We start from the raw sequence: 13,859 nt of genomic DNA, 5'->3' as shown, positions 1-13,859 counted from the left end.
TTGGCCAGGTACCGAGAAACAAGAACCAATTTCTTTGGAGGCTCTCTCATCTCCACTCCAATAGAGCTAACACTCACATACATTCTTTCTATCCTTTTGTTTCTTGCCTTAAACACAGGGACATCCCTTCTACCTTTCCCTGAAAAACAAATAAACACAAAAAACAGGAATTTGTGCTTCTGTGTGAGATAGTAACAGGACCTGGGTCCATGTCCCAGAGACCAGGAATAATCTTAGTTTTGTTGGATTGCTTACTGGCAGCACTAAAGAGTCTCAGGAGTCTTCAAGCAGGTGTGAGAGGTGAAGTGAGAAGGCGTAACATTAAACTGAAGCAAATCCTGTGAGATTTTTAGGAGGAAATTAGCATATGGTTTATATTATGATTAATCCTGTCTTCTAACAAACTTACCTCCTTAAGATCCTGGGGGAGCCAAGCTGAGCTGTTTCCCTTGCCAGAGCCAATGAGTTCACCAAAAGGAATGAAAATGGGAGCGTGGGTTTCAGTGGAGCTGGGGGATTTCAGCCTGTTTGCACGTTGTTTGCTCTCTGTCACAGATTTGCAGCAGCTTTGCTTTCTCAGGATTTGCAGAGGGCGGTGATTTTGTTCAAATGCAGAGCTAACTGCAAGTAGAACAGTGGGTGGGCGTGCATACAAGGAGCTGCACAGAGAAAAGCATGTCGCTAAGATGTGAAAGGAGCAAACAGCAAAGAGGATAGCAAAATAAATAAATAAATAAAGGAGAAAACCATTAGAGCAGGAACTGTGTCCCTCAGTTGGGATGAGGAGCCTGAAGATGATGGGCAGAGTCTGGATGGAGTTGGAATGCACAGGCAAAGAACAGAGAGGCATACAAAGGAGAGCAGCAGTCCTTGAAGAATCTGCCTTTGACAGCACAGCAGGTGACAAAGCTTGTGATGGACTGTGTTGTAGGATCCTTGCCTGGGCAGCTGTGTGAACCCATAACACCAGGTACAATCATTGTGTCTGATGGTACCTCACTGAAAGAGAGACACCACACAAGCTTTCAGTGGCTTGAGATTTTACAGAGAAAGCGAGGCACAGAAGTGCCGGAACCTCCACTGACAATGTCAAGATTACTCCATTTAAAGCAGATTTGTGAGAAATATAAGCCCAGAGATTACCTGTGTCCAGATGCATTAGCCAGATGGGTTGCAGCCAGGACTTTCTACATGTCGCTAGTTCAGGATCATCTTCGTGAATCATTAGCTCACACAGAACCATCACCTTTTGTTCCACATAAACACCAGCATTTATGGTTTCTCTCTGATCACTTTCTCATTCAGGTACCTGATGTTCCTATTTATTGCACTTACTGTTTTTTTTTAGAGGGAAGTAATGGAAAGATGAACAGCCCAGTGGAGCAAGGAGGTGGTTACACAGATATCCTCATAGGTTTCAGGGCAAAGTAATTCTAAAAACAAAGAGCACAGTGCTAAAAATCCCACCAGTCTTTCCTGAATGTCAATAACCCAAACCATTCCTGACCTCCTAGAGTTTCACCCACTCAGCCGCAACCTCTAGTTTCCTCCCCTGAGAAAATGTAAAAGTAGATAAAAACATTCATGGCATTTTAAGAAGCGGAAAGCAGTAAAAAGAAAACAAAACATACCAACACAGCATTTACTTGAATGTAATGTTTTTCAGCTCCTGAATTTAATGCAAAAGGTTTTGCCTTCTTTTGAAGACAGAGCATAAGTTTTGTTTTTTCAAAACATAGTACCTGTGTATTATTGCAATTGGAAGACGTGGTTCTGAATTTTGATCCTGTGTGCTGCAGAGTTTATGCAACTTCTTTTCTGCCTCAAGGTTACAGAGTTGTTCAAGGCTTAGGTCAAGCAGCGTGCAAAAGGACTGTTATAGAAAGAGACCCTCCTTTTAGCAGTGTGTGGAACAGCCATGTTCCTTTATATTCAGAGAAGTGAGGTGGCTGGAGAGATGCAGCCTGTAGCTCAGCAGCCATGTCAGAGTGAATAACTACCTGCTGCACTGGCTGCTCTTCTGAGGTCATCTGCAGATCACATCAGGTCATGTTTCCTGCTTAAAAGCAGCATTCTCTGAGGCCTTATTTCCCCTTATGAGGAAAGCCCTGCTGTAATAGCGTATCACTTGCATAAATATAAACCAAATTAAGGAAAAAATAAAAGAAAAAAAAGAAAAAGCATACTTTTAAATCGCAGCTGTATGTCTAATCAAGTATTTCAATTCCTTTCTGGCACAAGGGGTTTCACCAACACCCACAGGAAATCAATCAAAGCCTTTAGAAGAAGGGTGAAGGAGGGGAGATTTGTCTCTAATCTCATTCCCGCCTACTGAGGGCCTACTCCAGCCACCGAGAGCAGCAGCACCATTGCTTTCAGTGTTCCTTTGGAAAAATTAAACACTTGGCATGTGTTACTGTGACGCCCACTGCCCTCATCCCAGCCGTGGGTGGACTGAGGCAGTCTCTTGCCCTGCTTCAGCTTCCCAAGCATCAGCAGCAGAGAGGCACTTAAAAGCAGGGGCCTGCTTTCTGTCTCCCCTGCTCTTGTCTTCATAGCAAATCCCATTCCTTCTTTTCCACACTGCCTGTAACTACAGCATGGTGGTGACAGAATCTGATAGAAGGCAGCACCAGCGGGCACAGAAGCATGGATGCATTTTGGAGACCCTCCAGTAAGTGCTATGAGAGGGCAGCAAGGCTGCTGCTTAATCCTGCCCACATTATTCCCCTGTAGTGCCCCGTAGTGTGCTCCCATGAGATCTCAGAGCTGTTCCCCTCACCCATTTGCAGCCCCTCTGCTTAGCAGGCCTGAGGAGGGGAGCCACAAGGAGCACCAGGCAGGGCAGACCTCCAGGCTGGTGGGTGGCACAGGGATGGAGGCCATTCCAGGCCCTGCAGCCTGGCATTTGCATCTACAGAAGCCATGTTAGGTTCATTGAAGTTGCTTGTCAGACCAGATGCAACCTTGGGTTTCAACTCAAGCTTTGTCCTTGTCTGTGGTGGGGACCTTTCATGTTTTAGATAGCCAGGTGTTTTCAGTGACAAGTCTGGACACGGTGGCCAGTTTCTGGTCCAGACTCCACATAACCTTAGCAAATCAAATTAAAATTACATGGAAACAAAGCACTGGCTTTCTCCTTCAGCAGGTTTTCCTGCACTAATCTTCAGAGGATACAACATGGTTATGCTGCTGGGGAAGAGACAAGATCTCCTTTGCTTTTCATAAAAAGTGATAAGAGAAAGAAAGGAGCAGACGTAAAACAGTCCCTTGTCAAATCTAGATGTTTTCTTTTTTTGGGTTTGTTTTCTTTCCTTTTAGAAAATCCCTCCCTTTCTGACTCTACCAACTTCACACTGGCAGACTTCAAAGTTCGGAGCCACCTGACAGAAATATCCCAAACATCAATTCTCTCATTGCTACAGGGAGTTTTTAAGAAAGCATAAAAATGAAAACTGTGGAGAATTTTAACCAATCTGTTGAATGCTTTACTTGTTAACACAATAGATGTGTTAACAAGAAAGAAATCAACTAGACAGAGCTGCATCCCATTTCTGTTTTTCTGTAAGTTCTTCTTGGACATGCAGTGATAAACAAACTCCAATATATATATCAACTGAGGGAACCCAACACCTTTGTCAGTAAAAGGCCTCTAACTCTTCTTCGTGTCTATGCATCTTTAAAAAGAAAAGAAAAGAACACCCCCCCACACCATGAAAAAGGCAAATGAATAAACAGATAGGGGATATATCGAGATTAATTGCTGGCTACAAAATGTTTTGGCTCTGTAAAGATCTATATGACTGCAAATACCTTTTGTGATGGGATGTGGTGATCTTGGTTTCTAGAGTTCTTGCTTGAGTCTGAGAGGTGAGTAGTTGAAGTGCTGCATGCAACGGGCTTGAAAGGGTCGTTGTTTCAAGTCACCACTGATAGGCATGTGTGTCTGCAGCAGTGGATGGCTGTTGTATATATGGGATGTTGGTGAGTGGCGGCAGGATCAGAGCTGGCTGCTCCCCCAGGGCTGCCATGGCTTCCCACGGTCATCGCTCTGCTCATCATGGCACTTCACTGGCACTTTGCAAGTTTCTACATAGTCATTAGTGTCTTTGGGAGGAAATGGTGTATGTGAAATTGATATGTTTTGATGCTTTGCAGATTAAGTATTTCAAATGCTTAGACTAACATTTCATCCCAACTTTTATTCGAGTTTGTTTCTAAAGAAGAAATGTATTTATTTATTTTCAATTATATTTTCCTTTAAAATGCTCTCAGCACTAGTTAGAACAAGCATTACGAAGACTATAATGCAGCTTGCTGTAGTGCTGGGCACCATGCTCAGATATCCAGTCTATAATCTTCTGTTAAAGCCTCTATGTTTTAATACAGGAGAGAAATATCACAAGCAACAGCATTGTTGACTAATGAAAAACACTCTTAAGTATCAAAAGCACATGCCAAAAAGGACTTTTATAGGAAGGAAAACTACATCTGATCCCAAGAGCACTGTCATCAGCATCATTCAAGGGCACCACCAACATCATGATCTCAGGCCAAGATCTGGTCCCTGATCACCTTCTTCACTAGATACTTCCAGTGCTTTCTTTTCTTGTTACTACTAAATTACCAGCATATTTAAATGCAATACTAGAGATGAGATTTTTGACAGTATGGCACTGCAAGATTATTGCACCTTGCACTGTTGCTTCTTTCTGTGCAGGTCAAGACTTTACATTCTTAACTGACTTCCTCTTGAAGGTAATAGTTAGTGAAGGAGAAGCAGCAGTTTTTTCAAGAACCTAAGCAGGTTTGAAATGTTTTCCTTATGATCTGGTCATCATCAATCTTGATCATCATCAAAGAAACATTTTGCAAAGGGTTTGGGTAGACTGTCATATAACTGTTATTGATCCACTGTTCTTTTCTCTGTTTTTTTCCTTTTTTTTTTTTTTTTCCCCCTCTTTTTCTCATTACAGTTGAAACTACAGAAGAAATAGCAGCAGATTCCTTGCAAGACTTGTACAGAGCCCTGGAGCAGGCCAGCCTTTCTCCTTTAGGAGACCACCGGATCTCCACTAAGCTGGAGTATAGGAAATCTTTTATAAAGAGATGTAGCGATCCAGTAGTTAATGAAAAACTGCACCAGCTGCGAATTCTGAAAAGCACTTTAAAGGTGAGATAAAAGGGAGGAAAATCCTACCTTAAGGTTGGATCTGCCAGTATTGTATTCAGAGATTAACTGTGTGTGGCTGGAGCTCAGATTGAATATGATCTGTGAAACATGCAAGGATGTATGTGTAACCACGGTTCATGAAGCAGAGGAAAATGTGCTTTGGGAGAGGAGTCAAAGAGAGGAGAATGTTTTAATTTGTGCCCAGGTAAAATTTCACCTCTTCCTCTAGCTACTATGACATCATTTGACACCAGATTAACAGAGGAGACCTTAACCACCTGTTTTGTCTCTGAAAACTTCCATTTATAAAAATGCATTTACTCCAGAATTGCCGAAGTCTAAAGTGAAGCACGGTCAGCCTTTTGGAATGATGCGGTACCTTTTAAAACATTTTCTTATTTTCTCATTACTGAGTTTGTCTGGGAATGAACTGTGTGCTCGGTTTTTGCATAGACCGGTGGGATCATTGTGTTTAATCAGTAGGATTGATTAAATAAATAGATAGTGGTAATGATGGATTTGAAGATTTTTATCATTATTGTAAGTGCAGTGCAGCTAATTTGACCTCCCTGTCAGCTTCTTTATTTGTTACAGCAGTTTCAAATCTATACTGTTAGAGATTTCAGCAAACAATATGCTGGATTTCCCCAGGGTCTCTGTTAACTGTATTAAATTACTACATTTTAAGTCACTAGATAATTGTACAGTGGATTTTGTAACAGCTTTTATCAAAGAGAGTTTTACCAGCATTAATTAATTTGGTTTTCCATCACCTAGAGAAGCATTTAAGCAATATTATTTTCATGCTGTGAGACTCCCGCCCTGAAGAATGTCTTTCCTATGTTTAACTTTTTGCACTGCATCATCTCATTGAAGGCAACTGAATGAACCAGGGTATGTGAGTCTTTGCTAGATTGTAGACTGATAGAAAAAAGACAAGGTGCCCAGGCTTTCCATGTAATTTTTACAGGAGAAACTGAAGCAAAATCATAGCCATCTCAGATATGCAGAGCAGGCAGGAGTTTCACACAGAATCTCCGCTCTTGCACCTTGGTGGAATCACTCATGCCAACAGTATGTTAGAGTTGTTGATCTGAAATATAAAAAATAACACATTTCTTGATACTTGCAGGAATTACACAGCCTTGCTGCTGTTCCATATCAGCAGCTTATCAGCATGCTTAATTGCCTTTCTTGTTAGCATTTACTGATACCTGAGTTACATTATGCCAATGGTTTTCTACAAATGGAATTGTTTTCTCTCCAGGGTCTTCCAAAAGCAGCTCATCCCTTTAACCCAGCAGATGCCTGTTTTCATGCTTCTCTGTATCTTCTTTCTTTTAGACTAAGCAAACATAATTTGTTTATTCTCTTTCCATGACACATATTTTCTGAACTAGTCACCAATCTTGTTTGGACCAGAATGACATAAATAATTGACAGTGCAATGCCAACAAGTATCAAAGACAGATTATTGCTGTTTCTTGCATATGGCAACAGTGCAATGTGGCGTGCGCCTGTTTTACAGAGGCATCACGGTAACTCATTAATTGTTTCTAGCTCCATCCTAACTCACCTCTCCTATTTTACTGGTAGTAGTATTTATCAGGAGCTACTGCTGTTAGCTAATAAATTGTCCCCCCTTTTAATCAATGCCATTGAGTTCTCCTTCCTGAATACGTTCACTTGCACTTCCCCATTGGATTTGGTGTTCTGAACTTTCCCTTAATTCATTAAAATGATTAGTAATCTGTACAGCCCTCTAAGTTGGTTCCAAGTTGGTTCCAGCTTTCTGTTCCATCAGCAATGGAAAGACCTTTCTGCTTTCTTTGTCCTGACATAGCCACAAAACCATTCTCTTCAGCAAGTATGAGCCACCTGACTGGCAGTGCTGGGTTGTGTCTACAGGTGACAATCTGCAAGAAGCACGTTATGGTAGTTCATGCAAATATATGTTAACTGAGAAATTCCAAAGGTTCTCTTCCTCTGGTTAGCCACAGCTGTATGACTGTTCCTGAAATTGAGTATTCTAGCATATAGTATTAATTAGCTACTGATTGCAAAGCATGAAAAATACCTTTAAACATACTACTTGTTAGTGACATCTCTGACCCTTCTGATAACTTTTCCACCAACATGAGCTGACATTGCTGAATACTCCCCTTAGCATGCTCTCTAGAGAAGTTTATCACATTTGCAGAATAAACATGGCAAATGTCAGTTAGAAGTAAGGTCTGTGAAACCCATCTGGCCTGGAGGATAGAGGAGAAGTTCCTGGTGACCAGACCATGCCTACACAGAGAAGTGCTGGATCTTGCCTGTTACTTGTTCTTTCAGGCTCAAGGCTGGTGCATCCATCTTCCACCGCTAATAAAAACAGTGAGCAGCTGTGTGTGTATCTGCAGCTTGCTCTGACCCATGCTTGCTGCTTGTCACCTCTCAATAAGCTAATCACCAGTCAGTGATTGGGATACAGCCACATCCCCTGCCTCCATGACAAGTGGGGAGGTGCCAACAGCTGTGTTAGATTTTACCCATTCCTGCATTCTGCTTGCCACCACTGTGGTAGGAGGAGGTAGCAGCCAGCCACCTCACAGCATGAACTGCTGGTGAGGACATTACCAAGCTGAAGATTCCTAGCACAGGCATTTGCTCAGGTGTCCCCATGACAGGCCCTGTAAAAAAGGCTTAGCTCTGCTGGCGGGCGAGTGGCCATCTGTCTGCAACCCACGCACAAACATGGTATTTCTCATGCTGATCAAGAAGAGCAAACAGATGGCGCTTGGCAGCATGAAACTGATCCTGAAAATTAAAGCAGCTAGTAGTAAACAGCTCAGGGCTTTTTTTTTTTTTTTTTTTTTTTTTTTTGCAGGAGCTGAACAAGGGGTGAGAGGGGAGTAGGGGCCATTGCTGAGGGTGTGGGACAAGCTGAGGAGTGCCCAGTCCTGCAGGGTGATGAGTGACATCATGGGAAGAGGCTGCCATGTGTGAGTGGTATCACAGCAGCCCTGTTTCCCAGACCTCTGTGGCATCCTCGCTCCCACCCTACCCATGCTGTTTGCTCATTGCCCACACTGACTCTACTTGTCTTTCTTCTCCCACAGGCCAGAGAAGGAGAAGTAGCCATTATAGACAAGGTTCTGGATAATCCAGATTTGACGTCTAGAGACTTTCAAGAATGGAAACAAATATACTTTGACATCTTTTTGGACATCTGTCACAACAGCACCCCGAGGGGCTCTGTTAATGGCTCATCTGAGGTCGACGCACTTCTAGCTTCCTTAGCGCACACACACTCCTACATTGAAACACATGTATAAGGGACCCTCCATTTGCTACACGCTGAGCCTTTACATAAGTGCATAAATTAGGTTTTATATCAATATGCGGGACTTCTAGTAAATTATCTTTTAATGTCGCTCAACTGTGTGAAGTACACCTTTAATGGTCTATGATACCATGTCTTTAATGAGTATTTGTGTGTTTTATACACTACCAATGCTCCACTTGTGTTTACCTTCTGTGAAATAATGAATATGATCTTCAACTATTAGATAGAAGTATTTAAAAACATTTTTTGGAAGACTGTGGCCTTCACAGAGGAAGTTCTGCAGGCTAAAGGTTTTGTTATCGAAGGTTGCTTTTACAATGATATTTTTTATTACATAATTCCAGTATTGTATTGCGTTTTTGGAGTGCAGGTACTATCTTGGTGGCAGGGGAATAAAAGAAAAATTATATTTAATGAGAAACTCTAGGAGTTTTCTTACATAACAGGGAAAAAGTGTAATGCAGTGACTGTGTTTCCATTTTGTTGAATACAAGAGGGTGAAAATCAGCCCACAATAATGACTAATATAAATTTAAGTATTAAACATTTAGGTTTTATTTCCTTGTACTTTTAAAATTTCTGATGCTAAGGTTTACCATCAATGCAAAGGGATGCTGGTCTGTATTCTAATTAAGACAAAATTAGGTGTTGCTTGCCTTTTAATCATATTTGGTTAATTTTTGAAACAAAAATTAGCCATGGTACTGTCATTTATGCTGCTTTTGACTAAACGGATATGATTTTGCAAAAGAGATAAAGTAGACTTCGAACATCCTTGATAACTGCATTTCTATTGCCCAGAAAAGCAGCAGTGGAAAAGGTTTCCAACAAAATGCCCCCAACCTGAGAGGCTTTGAAAATTCCCACAATAGAAAAGGAATGAATACAATTTTTCAAGTACTCTCCTCTGTGTTTTTTGAGCTGTGAAATTTGGCCATATTGTACTCGGGGGGAAAAGTATGATAGGAACAGAGTTAAGCACAGAACCTGAAAACAACTGAGAGCTCGGAAAGTCTCTGCTCTGCCTCTGAATGTCTCTGGATCCTGCTGAGTTCACAAGCCAACAGAAGGGTTTTAAACTTCACTGAGAGTTGAGATTTGCTGCAGAGTACACAGTGAATATAAGCAGAAATATCTCCTTAGATTAAGGCACACCTCTGGAATAGGGAAGTGAGAGGTAAAACACCATCTATTTACTCTTTGTGGTCTTGTTTTCAAAATGCAATCAGAGCATGACAAAGCATTTGTGCTGTTTTTCAGAGTTTTGCTGCATAAGTTAGGACTTGAGACATAGCTTGATAATGCTCATGCAAGAGGGCACAGCCTCCTTTATTCTTTCTACAGCGAGTTGTAGGTTTAGCCAACTTTTGACTATTGCCTATACAGCTCAGTGAATGTACTCCAAACTTCATGAGCTCTGGTACTTTCTGGCAGTTATATCCATGATGAGATGAAGGAAAGAACAGTCAGATTTATTTATTTGCTCTCTCTCTCTTTCTTTCTTTCTTGTTACTTTATTTGCATTCATTCCTTTATCTTTCTCTTTCCTCCTTCTTATCCTATTGCATTCAGATTGCAAATGTTTTGCAGATTTTGCACAATTGTACAGAAGAGTGGCCTTTCCATAGCCCATTTTCAGTAATCCCATATATTCAAGTCAGTAGGGATCATATATTAACGACATTTGTATGGAATTCTAGATCAAGTGTAAAATTTGTACCATTTAGAAGAATATTGTTTGTACAAACTGAACATTTATTTACTGCATGTACTGACTTGTATATTAAATTTGTGAGGTTTTTGTACATTTCTCTTAAAAAATGCTTGACTTGAAATGGGTTGTGCTGTTGTTCCAAGCATTTAGATTCTCTTGCTACTGTTTTACCGGACCAAAAGTAAATATATTCATATAAAACCTCTTTATATCTGATGGATGTATATGCACATTGTGTAGTTGATTCCTTGTCAAAACCAAGGCAGCTCTGAGGACTTAGATCTGTTGCTATGCAACAGCTATTCTGCCTGCACTTTACATTAGTAAAGTCAGCTTGATTGCTTTAAAGGTGAAAATTAAACATTGCAGTTTTTTAAGCTAGTCTAGTGACAAAGAACATGTGTCCTATCCATTGTGCTGCCTTCTTTTAAGACTATTAAATGTTCTTCTATATATATTTTTATTGTATTAACTCTCAACCTAGGAAGGGAACACTGTAAAATGAAGTACAATAAATTTAGCTTTTAAATGAACATCTCTGATTCAAGTTTCAGTTTAATGCATACAAAAACAGTGACATCTGACCACATTACCCCCATTTTGCAGATCAGTGTGCCTTCAAGTTCCTTGGCAATTGGGCAGTGTCTGCAAACTCAGCCAGCGTGGCCAAAAAGAAGTAGGACTGTTGCCCATTGGTTTGTAGGCTGTAGGTAGACTCAGAATGAAAGCCTTCTGTTGTGTTCCTTCCCCTTTGCACTCCTTGGTGAAAGTAAACCTGTTTGCTCAGTTCTCTCAGGTTCAGTAATGAACAATTTTACCGTTATGATCAGGTATGATAAAGCAGTGTGTGCTGTTGAGGTAAGTATTGGGGCATCAGGTACAGCAACTCCTGAAACATGTGTCACATGGTCTTGCAGTACATACATCAATTCACCTAAGGCCATCTAAACTAACACAAGACTCGGACACATGAGAAATGTACTGTACCAGTAGTGTTTCTTCAAAACAATACAAAATAATCATCTGAAAGGCATGCTACAACAAAGGCTACTCAGAGAGAAATGGCTTCTATGAAACAAGTACTGTTTTAGCATATGGCCATAACTGAGGCTACATTTTAAAAATCCACGCTTTCTGTCCAGTAATTTCATGCTGTTTAGCTAAAGTACTCCTGCCTAGTATGTAGCATATGAAATAATACCTTTCCTTGGCACTGCTTGTGATTAGCTCTTACAGGCATCAATTTTTTCATCTTTATACATCTCACTTTCACTTGGTTTAGCCATATCATAGCAATTCAATAGCACTTACCAACTGGGAAAATTACCCCTGATTAAGAAAACAGAAAAGATGGATTATATTTTTTAACCTTAGAATAAATCTGACTTGCAACAACTCTTAATTGCTATCTAGTTAATACTCTTCAAAAAATACGAGCTTCTCTCCTCCACATGTGCTACTTGCTACATCTTTCCCCAGCGAGGATGGCTTTCAGATCTACAAATTGCTGCACCTTTTCCCAGGTTTCAGTCAGTTTTCCTTGCCTGTTTCTACCCATTGTCTTGCTTATCACTGCAGAACTTCAACTCTGTCACATCCAGTGCCATTACAGTTTTCTTCTTCCCCATTCCATGTTGCCTTGGCTCAGCAGTTTGGCAGCTTCTTTTGCAGGGTGTCACTGCCCTGTTCCTCAGCCATCTCTGACAGCTGCAGCACCGCACACTGCAGCCCACACCAGGGCAGGGGGGCTTTGCAGATCTCCTCCCAGCAATCGTTGTCAATGTCATAGCCAACCACATCTTGTGTGGGGACTTCCCGCGAGTCTTGCCATTTCTTTCCCCCAATGAGAAGAGCTGTTTCCTCTACAACCACCAGACCATAGCAAAATCGGTCATAGATCAGTGGCCTCAAACGTGTCCATTGGTTTTGATCAGGGTCATATCTTTCTATTTCAGAGAATGGTTCATATAAACCTAAAAATGTGAATATGGCTTCTCTGATTGTCGCCATTTGATGCCCAAACCGAGCAATGCTCATGGGCGCTTGTTTCATCCATTGCCCTTCAAGTGAACTCAGAGAATATAAGTCCTTGCTCGTGCTGGCTGGTTCTGCATATTTGCCACCTGAAATGTATATAGTACTCTTGCAAGTGGCACTGGCATGACCATGGATCTTGCATGGCAATTCCCTGGCCTTCGTCCATCTGTCCCGGCTGATGTTGTAGACTTCCACAGATGAATGCAGACACCCATTCTCACCCCGTCCACCAATGGCAAAAATATTGTTGCTTAAGACACAACAAGAAAGTTGGCATCTCTTTTCCAACATGCCCGTGATTTGGGTCCATGTGTTAAACCTTGGATCGTAGCGATGGACCTTGTTCGTAACTGATAAGATCTTGTCACTGTTCGAGTTGCCTGAAGCTTCACCCTCTACTTCTCCCCCCAAGACGTAGAGGAAGTTCCCCACTACACACACACTGTGGTTCTGTACCCCATCACACACCTGTGTGAGAGCTTTCCATTTGTGGTTGTAAACATCGAAAGCTACCACTTCAGTGATAAGACCCTCACTTACGGTCCCTCCCCCAAGCAGGATAATCCGAGTTTTCTGGTTCCTCAGTGTGGTGGACTTGTCCTGCAGGATTGGCTGTCTGAAAACCGATGTATGGTAGTTTATTGCTTTAATGATCAGGCATTTGATACTTGAAGTGAGGGGCACTTCTGACTGTGTGTAAATTTTCCTCAGGTCTTCCACCGGGATGAGACCATATCTTATGTGTTCCAAAAGGCTGCTTCCATGAACCAACCTGGATTTATCCTGCTTCAGCCACAGCAGCAGAAGATCCAATAGCCTAGTTTCCTTCACCATAGGGAGATCTGGTGATTCTACCACCGCTAGCAAAGTTCTGAAATTCAGCTCAAGCAGCCCTGCCAAATCCAAGTCCAGCAGCTTCCAGAGGTTGTTGACAATGTATTTTTCTGCTGCAGCTAGGGCATCCGGCAGGTAGAACCTCCTGGCAACATTGGCAGAGAAGCAGCAGTTCTCCAAGGAGAGGTTGTTAACCAAGTACTGATTGCACAAGCCAATGGCATCAGTCACTTGCAAGTAACTCGCAGCTTCCAAAGTCTCCTCCAGACTTTCAAAGGAAAGAGGCAGCAAGGAAGTGTAAATGAAATCCAGGACATGCTGGAGACCAGTGGGTGAGACAACTTGCAGCTGAATCACACTGGCTTTAGACTCCTGTGTGTAACTTTTGAACATGGCTCGGAAATAGTCACTAGAGCATGCCAACAAAGACTTGTGTGCAGGAAACTCATTTTCCTTCACTTTCAGCAAAATATCGCACAGAAAGCCCTCTGATCTCAGGGTCTGATACTGAGAGAGCACGGTGGTGCAGTGCGCTTTGCAGTAGGACAGGAAGTAGCTCATTGTAGGTAATGCAGTGCTTTCTGCTTGACTAAGTTACTGAAGTAAAAATGGAATTAGACTATGAAACAGATGCCTTAATCAACAGCCATTGTATGAATGCCCACCAGACCTCCAGCTGCTAGAGAAAAGCCCAACCAAAAAAAAAAAAAAACCCACAGTCTCTCGCCTGGCAGAGAGTTAGTAGATTTGTAGAGAATTCAGTGCATTCC

General features: G+C 41.8%; 2 protein-coding genes across 4 annotated transcripts in view; one reads left to right on the top strand and one right to left on the bottom strand.

Annotated features, from left to right (window-relative positions):
* Nucleotides 1–10,749, top strand: part of CNKSR2 (connector enhancer of kinase suppressor of Ras 2) — a 209,885-nt gene extending 199,136 nt beyond the window's left edge. For all 3 annotated transcript variants that reach the window (XM_072328345.1, XM_072328334.1, XM_072328325.1), the window contains 2 exons: nucleotides 4,977–5,173; nucleotides 8,278–10,749. In XM_072328345.1, the coding sequence (XP_072184446.1) occupies nucleotides 4,977–5,173; nucleotides 8,278–8,493 (413 nt within the window). In that variant the 3' untranslated portion in view covers nucleotides 8,494–10,749. The remainder of the gene's footprint in view (nucleotides 1–4,976; nucleotides 5,174–8,277) is intronic.
* A 1,113-nt stretch (nucleotides 10,750–11,862) lies between these two features.
* KLHL34 (kelch like family member 34) lies at nucleotides 11,863–13,650 on the bottom strand. Its single transcript, XM_072326848.1, has one exon. The coding sequence runs from the start codon at nucleotides 13,648–13,650 to the stop codon at nucleotides 11,863–11,865; it is 1,788 nt and encodes a 595-aa protein (XP_072182949.1).
* Nucleotides 13,651–13,859: the final 209 nt, after the last annotated feature.

This window comes from Excalfactoria chinensis, chromosome 1 (assembly GCF_039878825.1).
Source record: "Excalfactoria chinensis isolate bCotChi1 chromosome 1, bCotChi1.hap2, whole genome shotgun sequence".
Classification (NCBI taxonomy): domain Eukaryota; kingdom Metazoa; phylum Chordata; class Aves; order Galliformes; family Phasianidae; genus Excalfactoria; species Excalfactoria chinensis.
This window is presented reverse-complemented; position numbering and strand designations above follow the sequence as displayed.

Coding starts and splice junctions, on each gene's coding strand:
- KLHL34 (XM_072326848.1), bottom strand. CDS start 13,650: ATGAGCTACTTCCTGTCCTACTGCAAAGCGCACTGCACCACCGTGCTC.